The sequence below is a fragment of the Lepidochelys kempii genome, chromosome 2 (assembly GCF_965140265.1).
Source record: "Lepidochelys kempii isolate rLepKem1 chromosome 2, rLepKem1.hap2, whole genome shotgun sequence".
Lineage (NCBI taxonomy): Eukaryota > Metazoa > Chordata > Testudines > Cheloniidae > Lepidochelys > Lepidochelys kempii.
In genome coordinates this window covers 261643190-261662847 of record NC_133257.1, presented here as the reverse complement: position 1 = coordinate 261662847, position 19658 = coordinate 261643190, and the positions used below count along the sequence as shown (strand labels likewise).

The 19658-nt window shown below is 43.5% G+C and overlaps 1 protein-coding gene across 10 annotated transcripts in view; it reads right to left on the bottom strand.

Annotated features, from left to right (window-relative positions):
* NKTR (natural killer cell triggering receptor) overlaps nt 1-19658 on the bottom strand; it is an 80182-nt gene that overhangs the window by 44934 nt on the left and 15590 nt on the right. For 9 of the 10 annotated variants that reach the window (XM_073334786.1, XM_073334787.1, XM_073334788.1 and 6 more), the window contains 3 exons: nt 5906-5980; nt 2382-2489; nt 307-351 (listed from right to left, as the gene is read on the bottom strand). In XM_073334786.1, coding sequence (XP_073190887.1) covers nt 307-351; nt 2382-2489; nt 5906-5980 — 228 coding nt within the window. Of the gene's footprint in view, nt 1-306; nt 352-2381; nt 2490-5905; nt 5981-19658 lie in introns of those variants that run through there. The other variant, XM_073334790.1, reaches the window with a different exon arrangement.

The following is a 19658-nucleotide window of genomic DNA, read 5'->3' as shown; positions in this document are numbered from 1 at the left end:
ACAAAAGAATATGTTGACAGTTTTAGGCAGGAAGATAGGAGTTTTCATGAATCAAGTTGCCTAACCTCCATGCTGAAAGTCATGTTTAACCAGTAAAGTTAGCCTTAATTAATTTTGTCAGTTAACATTAAATATCTCAATAAATGTATCTGAAATCCATGCATATAAAAATAACTGTCATGCAATATTAGTTTCATGCAAAAGGTGACCTATAAGTAGACCTTTCCACATTAAATATCTTGGGAATCAAAACTTCTTTTATCTCCGAAATGAAGCAACAGACCATAAAGACATATTAGCCCTTACCTTTAAAATATCCACCATAAATAGATTCACCTCCTTTTCCATTACCTATGTAGTAAAAGCATGCATTAAATCTTATCAGAAGATTTTAAGTTTGCTTTATAAACAAACAGTTTTAGAATAGTAAGTAACAAATTATTTTTAAAAGGTACTATTTGCAAATACACCTCTACCCCGATATAACGTGGTCCACGGGAGCCAAAAAAATCTTACCGCGTTGCATTATATTGAACTTGCTTTGGCCTGGAGCATTTCTGTTATTAATACAGTATTTGACACAAGAAGTTTTATTCTTAGCATTGTTTTTAGAACGGGCGCATCTGATGTCATCCTTCACATCAAGCCCAGGGTTGGGGCTCGCAGCCCCGCAGCTCCACACGGGGTCGGGGCTCGCAGCCATGCGTCACAGTTGGGGCTCACAGGCCAGCGCAGGGGTCAGGGCTTGCGACCCCCAAAGGGGTCGCGACCCCCAAAGGGGTCACGAACCCCAGTTTGAGAACCAATGTTGTAGACAAGACAGAAAATCACTTTTGCTTTATCGCGTTATATCCGAATTCGTGTTATATCGGGGTAGAGGTGTAATATGAATTAAAGGGATACACTCAAGTATATCAAATACCCAACATTTAGATTTTGTACAAAAGTTTTATGAAGTCTTACATGAAGAGTTTCTTTTAATTTCATGAAATATTTTTGTTTGGCTTTAAATATTCCACTATGGAGTCTGCAACCCAGACATTTGCACCAGTGATGTAGTTCACAGTCCAATAAAGCTTGCCCTGGGGATGGAGAGGACTGGAAAAAACTCAAGTGAGGCTCCAAAGCAGTGGTGGGTAACCTGCGGCCTGTCAGGGTAATCCGCTGGCGGGCCGCGAGACAATTTGTTTACATTGACCACCCACGGGCACGGACGCCGGCAGCTCCCAGTGGCCACGGTTTGCCGTTCCCGGACAATGAGAGCTGCAGGAAGTGATGCAGGCTGCAGAGACGTGCTGGCCGCTGTTTCCCACAGCTCCCATTGACTGGGAACAGTGAGGCGCGGCCGCTGGGGGCCATGCTTGCGGACAGTCAATGTAAAACTGTCTCGCGGCTGGCCTGCCACTGGATTACCATGACGGGCTGCAGGTTGCGCACCACTGCTCAAAAGGCTACTCCTCTCCCTTAGTACTTAAGGATCTCCAAACAGGAGGAAATAGGAAAAATGTAGCAGCAGGTATCAGAGAAGAGAAACAAACAAGGTTGACAGCTTTCCACGCTCACAGAAACCCAGCTGTGGCTCAGATGCCACAAAAGTGAAAAAGTAGCTACCAGTTCTTTCAGAGCAACCCTGCTCTATATCTGTCCCCTAGCTTCTTCGTTGGTACAACGTACCTGCAGAGGCAGCCTTTTACCAGTTGAGAGAGTTCAATCTGCAAGGCCAGTAAGTAAGAGTGCAGCGGTAAAGAAAAATCCACTTTGGGGAGGGCAAACATTTTAAGGAAGGGCTGAGGGAGGGACCCTAAGTTGTGTGTATATTGGGGGAAAAGAAGCAGAACAAGTCCTTGTTGCTTTGAATTTACATTTGGAGGCTCATCCAATACGTATTTTCAATGCACCTATCACCATTGTACTTATTCACACAGTTACATCCCTTTAATGCAGTATTGTACCAGCACAAAAGAATCAGAGTTAACATTACCAGCATTGTCCACACTACGTAAAATGCAATAAGGAAAAGATTTAAAGTAAATTAGATTTAAGGTGTTTTCTTTAAACAACAAAAGATAGCGTTAGCAACTCAGGCAAGGAAATCTGTGTTTTAATACTATATATTTTTAACATCTAACAAGAACAATTTAGAACCTCAGTATCAAAAAATACCTAAAGGGATTCTTATGGTATTCCAAAGACTCCACAATATGTGCAATTCTAAATGTAATCTTAATAATAATATATAAGAATGAAAAATAATGTAATATTTGGTTTTAATATCTACAAAGTATAAAAACATTTAAGGAATTTTCTGGCAGTAATTTTAACTTTGTAAATTAGAACTGCAATTAAATCTCTTAGCACAGAGAAAGAATTTTCTGTTTTACCTTCACTGAAGTCTCCACCCTGAATCATGAAGTTTTTAACCACACGATGGAAAGTAGAGCCTTTGTAACACAGCTTTTTTCCAGTTGTTTTTCCAATTCCTTTTTCACCTGGTAAAAGGAAATGTAAAAAATAACCACCACCAATTTATTTGCTAAAAAAGTCAAATTACTGCCAAGCCCTTAAGCAGGGATATTTTTTTTCTGGGAAACTCAGAGCTTAAGAGAAGCCATCAAAATGGGGAACGTAAGACAGCCTCATACAGATAAGGAAAAAGGGATGAAGCCCCAGATACTACGACAATGCCCACAGCATCTGGTCACAGCACAGACAGTGCACCAAAGAGTATTTTAAGGAGGCAGACCGAGGAGGACAGCAGCAGTGAGCACTGCTGCAGACAGGAACTATCTGCAAAAAGGTGATCATCTCCAGAGAGTTCAGAACGGCCTTTGTAACAAAGAAAGGCAGTTTATAGGCAAAGCAGCTTTACAGAAGGCAGTTCAAGCAAGTACCGGTGCATTGGGCCCCTACTGTAAAATGGGGCCTCCTCCCAGCACCCTGCAAAACCACAACAGGGCAGGGGAAACTCTCCTCTTGGGGTCCAAGGACCCATGGGAAAGAAATTGCAGGATGAATCCAGTCAGAGTCTGAAGCCTGCACAGCAGCTGCAGAATGCAGGGACCAATGGACACTGATGTCAAACTGCTTTCTGCGGTTCTTTCTGAACATTATCTTCCTGTGCCGATTCCCTGTTTGCTCCAGTTCCCTCCCAACTGCCTTCCTCCTGGTCTCCAACCCATTAATCTCCTCCTAACATAATCCCAAAGAATTTAAACACAAAACAAAAAAAAAAAACTGCAGAACAAATATGATAGTAGTAGCCATAGTATTGCTCACTCTGCTTGTATATTTTATCCCTTTTCACTTACCCTTTGTCTGTCTTGTTTGGTCTCACTATAAGATATTCGAGGCAGGGACTGCCCCTTATTCTGTTTGTACAGTGTCTAGCATAATGAGTTCCTATTCTCAGTTGGTCCCAATGCACTACCATAACGATGATGATGAAATAAATAAATAAATAAATAATAGGAACTGGAGGGAGAAATACATGGGGCATCACTATGGATGGCTCAAAAAATTAAAGTTTTAAAGCTATCAGTTCCCCACCGGGCCATATGTTGGAAGAATGAACCCAAGAGGAACAGAGATGGGTATTTTTGAAGAAAACAATTTTCTCAGCAGAAAACTATTCTAATCCAGGGTTTACTGTAAAAGATTAGAGTATAATCATGCCCTACCAAAGAGAGAAAAAAAGTGTGAAAAGTAATGCACAAATATGAAAATTAAAGACCATGTTCCAGTTTCCCCACCACCTTTGGATAGGTGATTATGGACCTCCCCTAAAGCATTTAACAATTCTAGATAACAACTGGCGTTTCTGGAGAATGTGCTAACCTCTAATATTAATAATAATGCTGGAGTTTCCCTATTGAGAGGGCATGCAAAGATGTCCCACTGAGGGGAAAAACCTGGTCAACAGAGTAGGTGTGCATGGCTAGGGCTCAACTCTATGCTCTGAAATGAATTTGTCTAATGGAAGCAAGTAAGTCTTCAACAAGACACTGTGTCTCAGGTTAACTAATCCGCTGTCTATTTAATTCCAAAACAAAAAAAGGCAACTGAATCCAATCGTGTGAATGAAAAATTCTACACTGCCGGCCAAATGAATACTCTTCTTGGTTAAAAGAAAAAAAAAGCAGTTAAATGCACAGTAATCAGAAAAGCAGAAAAAGAGATGATAAAATACTAGAGGATTGCACACTTTACTGCTTACGTAGGACGAGCTGCACACCCAATGAGACAGCAGCATTTACACTGCTTCCTGTGATATGTACATGCATTGGGAGGGGGCACCAGAGAGATTCCTCTGTCTGCAGCACCAAATGGATACACTGGGGCCTGATTTTCTTTTCACAGCAGTGGAAATTGGGCTTTCATTGACTTTGGTCAAAATCAACAGGGTTATGCCTACTGATGCCTAGAACATCCCCTAACATTTCAAAATTGATCTGATGTTCAGCACCACAACCCTTCAGGCCATGTTACTGCTAAGGAGTCAGCAGAATTGTATGTTACAGGCAGGTGGTGGGAGGGGCAGAAACAGAGTCTATCCCTGAACCCGAATGCCCTACCCTTAACCTTGTAGATCTCCACCCACATGAGAACCTAAAAGCACTTTATAGGGCTGAGGAAATTCACCTTCCTGCCTCCTTGGGCCAAGAGGAGAGAATGTAATAACACTTAATTTCTTGTCAGTTCCTGACACTTTGACCCCCTTCTGTTCCCCCAGACTTGTAACCCAGACTTGTAACCTCAATGTTGCCTTTTACTCTCACACACATTCTCACCCCAAACATCCTGGCTGCCACTGAATCATCTTTATTCTCCATCACAAACGCAATCCCAACAAATCCTGACAGTTCTGCTTATATAGGCCAAGCTGTATACCCAACAAGAAAGAGCAGCCTATTAAGCTGCTGCCGGTGATGTGTGTACACAAGAAGCAGGGAGTGACAGAGATTTATGTCTGCAGCACCACATGGGCATTCTGTGGTACTGACTAGTGGAAATCCGGCTTTTCCAATTTTCACCAAACTCAGAGTTCTGCCCATTGATGCCTACAACATTCCCTGAAATTTTAAAATTGATTGGATGTGGTGTTCAAAAGTCATCACATTATATACACAGAAGGACATGCCCCTGAGCTGAGTACAGGGTCTCACTTTACTTAGCCAATAGGCCATACAGATAAACATACTGTTAGCGAGAAAAAAGCTGATAGTTAATGTTAAAACACTGTCTTAAAATCTTCTTAGGAGGTTTATATATTCAAATATGTGAAAAATATCTATGTATTTCACACAGTGGGATGAGATTTCAGAATACACCTTTTGTCAATTGCTCCACTCAAGTTAGCTTTTCAACCCTCAAAAGCTGGATCAGGAGTATATGCAGTCTCAACTAAACAGCAATGAGTTACTGAAAATGAGTAATTCATCTATGCTGCCATTCCCACCATAAAATAAATGTGAGTAATGCTACATTGCTAGTGCTCTGATCTCCATTTTCAGCTGTCAAACCCATGCATAACCTTCCTATAGTCCCCAATCCATTCTCTGGTACCAAACCCTCACAATCTTTTATTCCCCTAACAAGCACCAGGCAATAACCCATCCGCAAACCCCCCTTACCAATCTAGTATTCTGAATGTCCTTGAAAACTTCTAAAAACACACCTGTTCCACAAAACCTACCAGCAATAATATCCACCACTGTCTGTTCTCTGTGTGGTATGCATTTATGCATTTAGATTCTTAAATTTTGGGGGCTGGAATTGTGCTCTTTGTTCACGGTATTCTGCACATTACATACTACCAAACCAATTATGGTGCTGTAGTTAATACTAAGAAACAACTGTAATGATAATTAACAATAAATGATTGATAATAATGGGGAAAATTACTTACCTGAACATAAGCAAAGAAAGTTTTTGCAAGTTTTTGGACATACATCTGAGAACAGCTGAAACATAATTCGACCAACTGGAAGAAAATAAAAGTATATGGTGTTACAAAGTTTTCAGTTTGCCAATTTTTTGTCATAATAAACAAGTAAGCATGATTTTTATTTACCATTTCACTGAAAATGTATTTTAACAAGCAGACTGAGAACTGAGCAAGTTCTGAAAATGTGGTATTAAAATAAGTGGCTGGAAAGAGAACAGTGACTGGAAAAATTTACCTGAAATTAAAAATTAAATAACTTCACCATATGTAATTTATGAAAAATCCTAATCACTTAATATTGGCTTGAAATTAAGAAATAAAGGTCAAATTATATCTACAAAAATATTTTATCTTGTTTATAACAACGGTTTTGAAACAAGGCACCTAAATTGCTTTATGCCTTAGATAAATATTTTCAGTATCACAGGGGCTGTGGGAATATTTTTTAAGGTAGCACACTTTGTACAAGGATAGATAAATTTGAAGCTGTAAAGGTTATTTATATTTCGTTATCACCCAGAGGCCTCAACTAGATCAGGGCCCCACTGCATGAACTACTGTACAGATGTAAATCACAATCTCTGGCCCAAAAAGCTGAGTGCAACACCTAACTAGCTGCTTTGAGACAGCTTTTCTCTTTTTGCAAAGAGAGCTGCACAACTTCCATTAACAATAATGGAAGAATCATGGAAACAGAATAGGACTTGAAGAGACCTTAAGATGTCATCTAGTTCAGTGTTTCTCAACAACCAGTCTGTGGAGCAGCAACGGTCCGTGGAAGCCTCCTTGCCGGTCCCTGAGATTTCCCTGACACAGTTTAGGAAGGCAGCAAGCTGGTCTCTGGTAACAAAAAGGCTGAGAAACACTGATCTAGTCCATCCCCCTATTCAGGCACAGGCCAGTCACACGCATTCTTAGAATTAGGGCTCAGAATAAGTGGTAACTTATGGTGCCTTATATCATTACTTTATCTAGGCACATATTAATATGTTCGAAGGCACAAAAAGTTTTTTTAAAAGAAGTTTTCATATTTCATTTTGTATATTCCAAGCTACCTGAAACTGCATTCTGTAAACCAAAGATCTGCAAACATTGTTTATGAACAGTATAGTGAAACGCACAATTTGCGAAACAAAATTCACTTGATAGACTTTATTATAGCTTGTGAAATAAAAACCACAAAAACTAAATCATTGTCAAATGTTATACAGATCTTTGTGATAACCTATTAAAGAGTACCCTCTAGTGGTATAAAACAGTAACACTTCAACACTGACTGTAAAAGCAGCAAAAGATTGTATTGCTCCTAGTTTGCTGAAAAGTTACTATGGAATTAGTTCTACTGTCCTGCCATGAAAAAAGTCTCTTGAAATTGACACTGAAATTATTCTATACTGTGGCATCTAGGAATATTTTCAGATAACTTCCTTTCTAAGAAATTCATTAAGTTTTAATTCTGATTGTCAGAAAGTCTTCCCAATAATTTACTGGTTTGGAAAGTCAGGAGATTCTCTACCTTAGTGTGGGCACAATGGTTCATCCAAGACAGACTGGAATGCCCCACCTCCCTCCCTTCTCCCACCAGCAGTCAAGGAAGAGAGGAGGGGAAAAAAGAAAGATGAGCTCACACTTCAGCAGAATTTCCCTCCCATTTGCTTGAAGTTCCCTTCACAGGACCAGAAGCTGCTCCTGAACCTGGTTAAGCGCCCTTTTTTTAATATTAATCCTAGCTAGAATGTTTTTAGCAATTTTTATTAACATTAGTTAATAAACTATTTTGCTTAGTTAAGAACACTTGTAAAAGTCTTGTATGTAAGATTTACTGGTTAGTTTAATCTTAACCATCATTATGCATTATCATTATTTTTAATTCCACGTCCTTCGTGAGAACTGTCTCCCTTACGGCATCATGACAAGGGCCAAGGAGATGTGTAAAAGAATTTGTTTAACACATTAAACTGTAAAAAGAAAAGGAGTACTTGTGGCACCTTAGAGACTAACCAATTTATTTGAGCATGAGCAGTCTCTAAGGTGCCACAAGTACTCCTTTTCTTTTTGCGAATACAGACTAACACGGCTGTTACTCTGAAACCTGACATTAAACTGTGGAACTCATCATCACAAGACACCACGGAGGTCAAGAGTTTAAATGGATTTGGAAAAAAAAAAATCAACATCCATAGTTACATTTGATAGTATAAATAAAATATTTCTAGAAGAAAAACACTTCCTATGGAGGTAAATTATTCCATTATTGTCCACAACAGCATTTTTTCCATCTTGAATCATCTGGTACTGACCACTGTTAGAAACAAGATACTGGACTAGATGGACCATTGGTCTGATGTGGTGTGGTAATTCTATGAATATTAGAGCTCAAAACTGAGAATTTATAATAGAATAAAAAGACTACCCATCCTCATAGTACCACTAGAATATATGTTAATGAATCTAACTCAACTACTGTATATCCCAAATTTTGAACATTTTTCTTCATCAGCTTCCAATATTACACCATGATTTTACTTTGTTTGGAACACCTACAGTCAGACCAGTGGCTCTTCATAGTTGTAGACAGATATTAAAAAGTACTTAAATAACTAAAGATAGAAAAAAACTGCATGGTTTGTAGCAGCATAGATGTAAATGGTACCCAGCAAGGAAACAGTTTCATTCAAGCAGCATTTCAAACATAAAGGCAAAAACAAATATTGCACATTTCCCCTACCAGATAAAATGTTAAGATGCTCTTAAATGTTGAAGTAACTCTGTCCCAATAATTGTTTTTTTAAAAGAGTGCATAACAAGGGTATAATTAAAGACACATGGGGGAAGAATTGGGACATAAGTAAGTCTCCTCCTTAGATGAGCCCTGTTCTAGGAGCTAAAAAGTCACGATGTTGGGCATAGTATAACAAAGCCTTGTACTGATTTGAACAAAACTTTAAAAAGCATCTGTCACGGAGTCCCCGGGCGATGCTCTGGAACTGCTCCCTACGAAGCCAGTCAGGACTCTGGGGAAGTCTCCTTTCTGTGAGCAGACTGCAGGACACATAGCTCACATAACTTCCAGCTTCCTGGGTCTGACCTCGGAGCATTCACCATCCTCTGCCGCTCCGTGTGCTTCCCACAGCGAGTCCGCCCAGGCGGGCTCCTGGGGAAGCCAGAGGGTCCTGCACCCCAACTTCGCAGTCAGATGTGACTCTCAGCCAGCCAAGGTTTATTAGACGACAGGAACATGGTCTAACACAGAGCTTGTAGGTGCAGAGAACAGGACCCCTCAGCTGGGTCCATTTTGGTGGGCAGTGAGCCAGACAACCATGTCTGCACTTCACTCCATGTCCCCAGCCAGCCCCAAACTCAAACTCTCTCCAGCCCCTCCTCCTCCGGGCTTTGTCCCTTTCCCGGGCCAGGAGGTCACCTGATTCCTTTGTTCTCCAACCCCTTTAGCTGTAACCTTGCAGGGGGGAAGGGCCAGGCCATCAGTTGCCAGGAAACAGGGTGTCGGCCATTCTTTGTGTCCAGACCCCTGCACACACCTGCCCTGCAACGATCATACACCCTTATCCCACCACCTAGATACTCAAGAACTGCATAGGGGAAACCGAGGCACCCCCACACTATTCAGAGGAAACATTAAGAACAGTCCCGCTTCGTCACATCATCTGTTATCTGGTTTAAGTGCCCTGCCACAAATTAAAAATTCATTTCTTAAAACAAACAGTCTCACGTCCATCCACAACACTGGACCAACCAAAACTATGGCAAACAAAGACAGCCCTCTTTCCCCATAAACACAATTCTCCCTGTATCTCCCCCAAAGCTAGTGAAAATAGCTGGGGATAGGAACAGGATGCAGTCAACTTGAAACAGCCAGGATGGGCAACTGTGATGGAAGGATATCTGCTCCAGGGCTCCCTGGGTATGTCTACACTGCAATAAAATACCCACAGCAGAGTCGCGGCTGGTCCAGGCCCGCTGACTTGGGCTTTTGGGGTTTGGGCTGCGGAGCTTAACACTTCAGGCTTGGGCTGAAGTCTGGTCTCTGAAATCCAGCAAGGAGGGTCTCAGAGCCCAGGCTCCAGCAAGAGGGGAAATGTTGACACTGCAATTTTCAGCCCAGCAGCCCAAGCCCCTGAGTCAGCTGACCCAGGTTCTGAGACTCGGTGCTGTGAGTTTTTTATTGCAGTGTAGAACACACCCCGAGGCCAGAAGGAGATCTGGGTCAAGGGCAAGCATCTTCTCTACCCTTCTAGGAATTCAACATTAATATTGGGAGATGGAAGAAAGACATACAAACTTTCCTTACCCTGCCAGTAACCCACTGAGGTTCACCAGCTAATGACTCAAGGAGCCAGAGCCAGAGGAGGGCATAGTTGAGGGATACTGCGAAGAGCAGAGAGAGCAGGGGTGTTGAAACTGTCTCAACCAGCAAACTAAAGGAGATTCAACAAGAACAAAGCTGGTAGCAGTATTTTTAACACGCTCCTGTACTGTGAGGTCAATCTGAACAGTGTGTGCAGCATCTCTGTCCATACTCACAAACAAGTGACTGAGTCTGGAATGACTGAAGCTCAGCTGTTCCAAGCCCTGCAAAACTAAGGAGTTTCTGGAACATTACAGTACTTAGTCCTGCAAAATTCTCTACTGTAGGTAATGCTAAAGGTGTCTTTGATGTCAATACCACAAACCAATCCCATGGATTTAGAGCTCCTATAGCTGAGGCTGTCATAATACCCAATTTGCATTTTCAGATAAATTATTGAGAGCTCTCCAGAATAGGACAAAGCCCTCCAGTTCTCTTACCTATAAGAAGATAATGAAAGCATAACAACTCCCTTCTTCAATGCTTCTGAAGGACCATTTCTGTTGTAGAAGAAGTTTGAATTTGTCCCCTAGCAGATTCTTTATCAAATAGAGATCCTTGAAAAAGGAGTATGTATTAATCTGGTGGTATGCAGTGGAACTGTATAGAATAGCCTCTCTGAATGATTTCAATTACGCACTTATCAGAGATCAGGCTAATCCAGGGATGGGCAAACTACGGCCCGCAGGCCACATCCAACCCACGGGACTGTCCTGCCCAGCCCCTGAGCTCCCGGCCCCTACTGTCCCCCCTCCCCCGCAGCAACACTGCCACGCAGGCAGCACAGCTTGCGCCCACCCACCTCCCAGGCTTTCAAATAAGCCTGTCCTGCCGCTGAGCAGTATGGTAAGGGTAAGGGTAAAAGGGGGGGGGGGTTTGGATAAGGGGCAGGAGGCCCCAGGGGGCAGTCAGGGGACAGGGGGCGGTTGGATGGGGCAGAGGTTCTGGGGGGAGAGGGGTGGTCAGAAGACAGGGAACAGGGGTGGTTTGTATAGGGGGTGGGGCCCCAGGGGGGACAGGGAGCAAAGGGGTTGGATGGGGTGGGGTCCTGGGGGGGGGCAGTCAGGTGACAGGGAGCGTTGGATAGGCGTGGGAGTCCCAGGGGGCCTGTCAGGGGGCAGAGGTGTGAATAGGGTTCGGGGCAGTCAGGGGACGGCGGGGGGTTGGATAGCGTCCGGGGGCGATGGTTGGGGAAGGGGGGCCCGGGAGGGGGCAGGGCCAGGCTGTTTGGAGAGACACAGCCTTCCCTACCCAGCCCTCCATACCATTTCGCAACCCCGATGTGGCCCTCGGGCCAAAAAGTTTACCTACCCCTGGGCTAATCCATAATGCAGTAGAACCCCATTTATCCAACCCTCCATAATCCGGCTCTGTATTAAATGAACAATGAGCACACATAGGTCCAGAAGTGGGTGATCTCTCCTGTGACCTCTAGATGGCATTGCAGCTTCGTGCTTTCCCATTCTCTGGATTATTTGAATTTTTGATTATCTGTTCTGGCCTGGTCTCAATTAGATTGGATAAATGGAGTTCTGACATACCAAAATCAAGACAAAGGGTCCCCAAAAAGGGGGCAGATGGAGAAAATAAAGGGAAAAATGCAATGGTTGGTTCAGGGTTTTCAAGTGCATTTTCAAAGGTTTTGTTTGGAGATGGCTCTAAGGTCACAAAAGACGACAACCTGTGGGTCTGTTTACTGAATTTCAATTCTTGCCTTCTGAATTCTTTTCTGACAGTCCAGTGCTGGAGAAAGCTGACATGAACTGTGGTAAATAAAGGGTGCTCTTCTTTTAGAGGATTGTTTACACAGGTGCACACATTTCAAAGTTGATCCAGGGTCCCTTGCTTTCTCCCAAGTCTGACTGTACAAGTTCTGAAGAAGCCAGATTCCTCTACTTCCACCTGTGTGTCCAGTGACTAACTGATGTGCACCAGTCTGTCAGCTCATTTTATGATGATAGCTCCAGAATAAACAGCTACGTGTCTGATGCAATGTAAACTGCTCTTAGAAGAATGCCTCACTGCTTTCTGACCTTCCAGATATTATCTCCTTTACCTCTTCCTGTAGTTCTTCCAGAATACAGCTTGACAGATTGCCACACAACAGATAAATGGTAGCTGAATATGGCTTTTACTGTAGAAGATCCTTCTTTCTGACACCACTGTAGCCTGTGGTGGTTTTGATCTTGTTTTTTTCATTTGCCAGGGACATCAGAAGAAAAGGAGTCTGGGTGTTGGGGGGAGGGGGAGAAGGGGGAATCCAATCCTCAAAGAAGGACTTGCTATAACAAGTCTGTCTTCTGCTAAACTAGTGGGATGGACAGTGTTATCCATAAACCCTTGTTAGGATCCATAAGGACTGCATTGAAAGGCAGGGTCAGTCTGCTGGTTGATGAAGTTTCAAGATCTTAAACTTATGAGCCTTTTCTTCAACTGTGGAAAATTTGAAATCCAATGGACCTTGTGAGCAGATCTTAGAAGGATTTAAATCTGCCATGATTGACGCTGATATCATCTCCAGCATAACACTCTCTAGAGAAGAAGAGGCCATTAAGATTATGGTTTACAACCTTGTCCTTAGGACAATTTCTTTGCCTATGGATTCTGAACGCATCCTCGACAAGATGCATAGGTGCTTTGGCAGGGTTCGAGGCTGACCTTACAAGTGCTGATGCAGCATGCAGGAAGATACTCAAGAGCAATTATTTGTTACTGCACTGATTCTTAGGTTGCTGACCTTATAACTGCAAATGCCATAAAGAGCCAAGTGACTCATAAAGAACAGCCTCCCCATAAGGATAAGAATGGAACAAATGATCCCAACTCTGCAAAAGCGCTCAGCGTGCTGAACAATTATTCATTAATAAAAGAACATCCCTCCCTCAACAAAATTATAGACACAGTAGTTAAACAAAACAAAAAACAATAAATCAGTGGTCAGAAATCTTGTTCCTATATCTGCAAACTAAGTACAACCAACTGTGCTCCAGATCATTAGAAATCCATGTCTGGAGGTTCCTGTTATCAACTTGGTTTTATTATGCAAAATAATAAGTGATAATACTTAGCTTTTATAGAGCACTTTACAAATATCATTACCCCCATTTTGCAGAAAGGCAAACCAAAATACAGAGAAATGAGGTGAGTTGCTCAAGGTCGCAGAGCAGGTCAATAGTAGATCCAAGCTAGAATCCAGCTCACCTGACTCACAGTCCAACACCAATGCTGACTGCTTTTTGAAAAACATCCTACCCTCAGCCACAAACTGAGATGGTGTTTCACATTGCAAACCACTGCACTACATAGAGAAAAGTGGTCTAGTGGCTTAAAAGTCCCTGCTGTGACTATGAATCCCTGTGGCCCTTGGCAAGTCAACTATGCCAAAATTTTCAAACCTGACTGCATAACTTTAGGCATCTAAATGCACATTTGAAAATGCTGGCCTTAAGGACTATTTGCTTCAGACTATCCATAAAATGAGCACAGAAATTTACCTGCCCACTTCACAGAGCCATTGGGAAAATACTCCTGGGGGAATTCTGTGCCAAAAAATTAAAAATTCTGCACATGATATTTTAAAATTCTGCATATTTTATTTGTCAAAATAACACAATATAATCATACCAGTTTCAATTATTGTTGGTAATTTATTTCAAAATATGTCAGCAAGTATGTCTGTAACAATACAGACAGCTAAAAAGATTCAGGAAATGCGTTTTGACAAATATATTTCTTACTAGGCATATTAATTTAACAGAACTCTGAGTAATAACTCATTTAAACTACAATACAGAACCATATTTCCCATACCCTTCAGAAGCAGTGCAAAGGCTTGGGGGAGTCAGGGGTAATGGAGGAGCTGAGAGAGAGGGAAGTAATTGCTGGGAAGGAGCCTGGGTGTGAACTTTGAAGGTTGTTGGGTATGGGTGAGAAAAGTATGGAACAGGTTTTTGGGGGGTGGGGAGGGATTGTTAGGGAGCTTCCCCCATGCAGACCCTGGCTGACCCATAGCCTCTCCCATTCAGTAAAGCACATGTGCCCCTGTCCCCATGTGTCTCTCCACCCCCATGTGTCCTTGCACCCCCATCCATGTGTCTCTCCACCCCCAGACACCCCTTCCCCATGTGTCCCTGCACCCCCTATCCATGTGTCTCTGTGCCCTCACTAAGCCACCCCCTTGTCCTCATGTGGCCCTGCACCTCCTTCCCCCTGTGCCTCCACTCCCATTCAGCCTCTGCCCCAGTCTGTCCTCCCCCACTAGCCCCGGTCTGTCACACTCTCCCCTCCCTCCCCCAGCATTCCCATGCTGTCTTCTCTCCCCACCCCTCCGCTATAGCCCGTCTCCTGACCTGGCCCAACAGGCACTGCGAAGAAGGCACTGCAGGCTCTCTCTCTTCCCTTGCTGGCCAGGAGCTACTGCTCTGTTCTATTGCCACAATGCCCTCTGGTGGGCAGAAGGCAGAACTTTAGCAACTTTCCAGCAGAAGCTATTTTCTGCGCAAAAAATTAAAAGTATGCACAGCTCATTAATTATTTGTGAGCGCAATGGTACAGAATTCCCCCAGGAGTAGGAAAATAAGAACGTTTACAAAGTTCTTTAAACAAAACTACTTCACAGATGTATTGTTGTCTTTAGCCCACAACCCAATTGAAAAAGTATATCAATTGCCTACATACAATTTAATGGTGTAGCCAATGCTGTGACCAAAAAAGCCTGTTTTTAACTATTAAAGTCCAACCTACACTAACTAGAGAAAACACATTTTCTGCTGGGATCCATGTAGATGAGTACGTACAGCTTCTTTCACAGCCTGTTCTATTCCTATGTTGCCATTTTCCTAATTGTACGGCTCAGCAACAAAGCTGACACTTTTCCTTTTAGGGCTTGTCTATACGATGAGTTAGTGTGTGCAGCAAGCTGGAGTGAAAACTTACAGAGCTCCAGTGTGCCATGCAATTACTATCTGTGTGGACCCTGCTACTGCACACTGAAAGTTCCCTCATGTATTTTGATAGACTGCAGTACATGAAGCACATGAGGGAACTTTTAGTGTACAGCAGCAGGGTTCATGCAAGAGTTAGTGCCCAGCATGCTATAGCACTGTAGATTTAAACCCGTTTGCCATGCACTAACTCATTGTATAGACATGCCTACAGGCAGCTGAATACAAAGAGGTATTTAATAGCTGTGCAATCCCCACTAGTGAGCCTCACAGCCTGAAGGAATTTCAGGATATCACAGAGTTCTTAGCAGCAGCAAGATGTTGCAAAGTGCTGTCTTTCTGGGCATGACTGGAATTGTGCAGGAAAAAAACATATATGGTAGCATGCTGCCCACAAAACATGTTCAATATGTGGAGAGTGGCATTTTAGTGCGTGACCACTTTGTGACAGTGCCCCCCATAAGACTTTATGGGAATATGCTTATGAATATATATATGAGAGAGACATATGTTCCATGTTACATATATAGGACATAACTGGAATATGTTCTATGTTACATATGCCATGTAACATATTGCTGTAAAGGTTATGATCTACTGAATCTATTAATCCTATTTGTATGTATGTATCATTTTTGTATTCAAAGTTATGAATATTGGCAGTGTACTGGCTTGATTTTATACAGGGTAAAACGGATTTATTCAGGGTTTGGCCCTCATTGGGAATTGGGCAACTGAGTGTCAAGGACAAGACTACTTCTGATCCTGCTTTCCTCCCCAGTCAGCTTAGGACTTCAGTGCCCTGCCTCATTTGAGCCAGACCCGCTAGCCTGCTGCAAACCCAGACCCAGGTCTGAACCACATCCCCTAACAGCTGTAGACTTAACCGAAAGCAGGTTACAGAAGTGTGCCTGTCCTTGACACTCAGATGCCCAACTCCCAATGGGGTCCAAACGCTGAATCAGGGTCCCCAACGCAGCATGCCCCCGGGGCAGTTCTGTGTGCCTGCAGGACATAGCACTGCTGAAATGGCTGCGGCCGCCAGAGAACCGCCCGCCGAAATTCCGCCAAGAAGCGTTGCCATTTCTCGGTACTATTTCGGCTGAGCCGCTTCTTTACGCTTCTGCTTATCAGCAGCATTTCAGTGGCGGAGTATATGGCACCCACCACAGTCTTCTGGGAATAGGAATGTGCTATTCCCACAGAAAGGTTGGGGACCACTGCCCTGAATAAATCTGTTTTACCCTATATAAAGCTTATACAGGGAAAACTCATAAATTGTTCGCCCTCTATAACACTGATAGAGAGAAATGCACAGCTGTTTCCCCCTCCCCGGTATTAACAGATACTCTGAGTTAATTAATAATTAAAAAGTGATTTTATTAAATACAGAAACTAGGATTTAAGTGGTTCCAAGTAGTAACAGACAGAACAAAGTGAATTACCAAGCAAAATAAAATAGAACACACAAGTCTCTGTCTAATAAAACTGAAGACAGATAAAACCTCACCAGTTACAGTAAGCTTCCTTTTAGAGACTAATCTCCTTCTAATCTGGGTCCAGCAACCACTCTCACCCCCTGTAGTTACTGTCTTTTGTTCCAGTTATCCTTGGGGGTGGAGAGGCTATCTCCTTAGCCAGCTGAAGACAAAATGGAGGGGTCCCCCACAGGCTTAAACAGATTCTCTCTTGTGGGTGGAGACCTCTCTCCTATGCAAAGTCCAGCTCCAGGATGGAGTTCTGGAGTCACCTGGGCAAATCACATGTCCATGCATAATTCACAGTTTCTTACAGGCAGAAGTCATTGCCCACGTGGTATCTTGAATGTCTCCAGGAAGACTTATGTGGATTGGAGCATTCCAAGATGCATTGTTCCTTAAGTGCTTCTTGATTGGGCACTTAACTTTGCGAATTCCTTTCTCCAGGAACTGACCAAATGCTCTACTAATGTTATTTAGAAATCAAGCCAGCACACGGTCAATATTCATAACTTCGAATACAAACATGATACATGCATACAAATAGGATTAATAGATTCAGTAGATCATAACCTTTACATAGATATGTTACATGGCATATGTAATATAGAACATATTCCATATATATTCATAAGCATATTTCCATAAAGCCTTATGGGGGCACTGTCACACCCTCCTCCTGAGCTTACTGACAGAGACTTGGACATTGTCCATGGCGGAGGCAGTACACGTAAAATCCGTTTGTCTTTGGTCACATTCCTTTTCAGTACCTTTAAACCATACGATGTCATTCCTAAGGGTCCTAGCCAGTTTTGGGGTTCCTGGTCCCCAGATGCCTGAAAACAGTTGGCGTGTAGTACTGTTAACAGAATGCGGACAGCAATATCTGTTAAAGTGTGGGTGTCTTGGCATTTAGCCACCAATGCCATGAGGCAGTGTACCTCAGTTTCCCCTTCTACATAGCAGCATGGGCCTGTTATACTTTTGCAGCTGTGCCAAGCTTCCAGGCTGTTTATAGGTATAGGCTGAAAAGTAACATGCTTGTGAGGCTGTCCTGTCACCATCCCTAGCGTGTACAACAATTTCTTCCACAAATCAGGTATGTCCCACATCTTTGAAGGGTTAACCACTAATATGAATTCCTTTGTTTTATCCCATAGCTGAATTAGCAGAAGACACAAGGTTAACAGCAAATCTAAGGTGGACAGATTTTGTTCACTCAGTTTGGCTTGTTTACTGTCTACTGCATTTTCCCAGTTCTCTGTGCCCTGTGATAGACACTCTGATGCAGATTCATCTGCCTCTTTGGAGAAGGCTTTTAATTCAGGCCTGTGTTTGAGGCTTTGTCAAGGAAGGGGTGTACTGCAACCATGCCTGCCCTCTGCCCCTCCCTCTGGAATTTCTCTGGGCTGGACCCCACTCCCTTGTGAAGTTTCACCCATGCAGAGATTTTTCCCTTCCTGTCTTGGAGAGACAATTTTATCTCTTACAAGCGTTGCAAGAACATCATCTTTCAATGGGGTACCTTGGATTGGTAAAACCCCTTTGGGCACCCTACTTGCTGTTCCCAACAGGTCAATTGGATGGACTCCCTCCTCCAGGAGATCTGACCCCTTTTTCCCTTAAAACCTGATCCAGAATAGAGGGGTCTAGCATTTTAAAAGCAGATTTTTCACCCTCCTCCTGGGCAAGATCCTCCCTACAAAAGGTGGGTGGGCTCTCCGGCTCCCCCGCACCTTCCGTCTGGGCTTCACCCTCTGGGCTCACCTTTGGGCCAGACACTCCTGTGTTCCCCAGAAGGGAAGGTGACTCTGGTCCAGCTGTGGGCTCACAGCTACCAGCTAAGACAGACCCTTCACTGGCCAGTAAAATTCCCCCCTTTTCACTCAGGTTGGGCTTGGTTCCAGCTACAGAACCCTTGGGGTCTGTACCCACCACAGCGGTCACCAGGACCCCAAGTCCCACTTTCAAGACACATATCTCTGTGCACCCCAAGGCAGGTCCTTCCCCCTGCTGACCTGCAACTTTCTGGCAGGCAGCAACTGGGGTGGCCACCCTTTACAAAGTGGTACTTTCCCCTCCTCTGGGGAGATGATTACAGGACAAGAGCTGGCTTCCTTCAGCCCCTCCCTCTGGGACTTGCCTAGAGCCCCGGGGCTACAGGAGCTGGTTAGGACAATTCCTGCCCCTACAGCTGCATTCTTTACTGCTACAGAGGAATCTAAGAGACACCCTCCTATTCCCCCCAGCAGTCCACGTGACTTCACGCTCTCCCCCACCGGGGCTTTTAGCACAAGATTCCTTCTCACTGCTAACCAACTTTGGGACAGATTCTGCCACATTAAAGAAATCATTCCCCAGGAGAAATGGTGCAAAATTGCGTACTACCGTTGCAACAGTCAGTTCAGCCTGCAAATGACTAGTGTGCATGTGAACTTTAGCTAAAGGTGCAAGGACTTTGTAACCCCCCACCAGTTCTAATTCTGCCATTTTTTCTGGCAACAAATGCTTCTCCTAGATCAGGTCCCTCCTGACCACAGAAATCTCAGCAGCTGTGTCCCTCAAACCAACAATTACTTCCCCATTGATTTTAACAGCATGCATATGCTCATTGATTGATTGTGTGGAAGCAAGCTTTACAAATCCTTTGTGGAAAGAGGCCACAGCCTAGGTCTGAGAAGTAGCAGGTTCATGTGTTTCTTGCTGCTTGTTTCCACTCAGCAAGGGACACTTATTCCTCAGGTGCTCAGTGGACTTACAATGACAGCACCTCTTGGGCTCCTCCGCTTGTACAGGAAATTTGGGACAAGTAACAGGGGAATGAGGAGGCGAACGCCCAGCCTCCTTTTTCCCCGGGGCAAAGTAACCAGAGTTACCAGATCACATATTCCTTCAAAGCTTGTAATGCCTTTCCCCTTCACCCACTT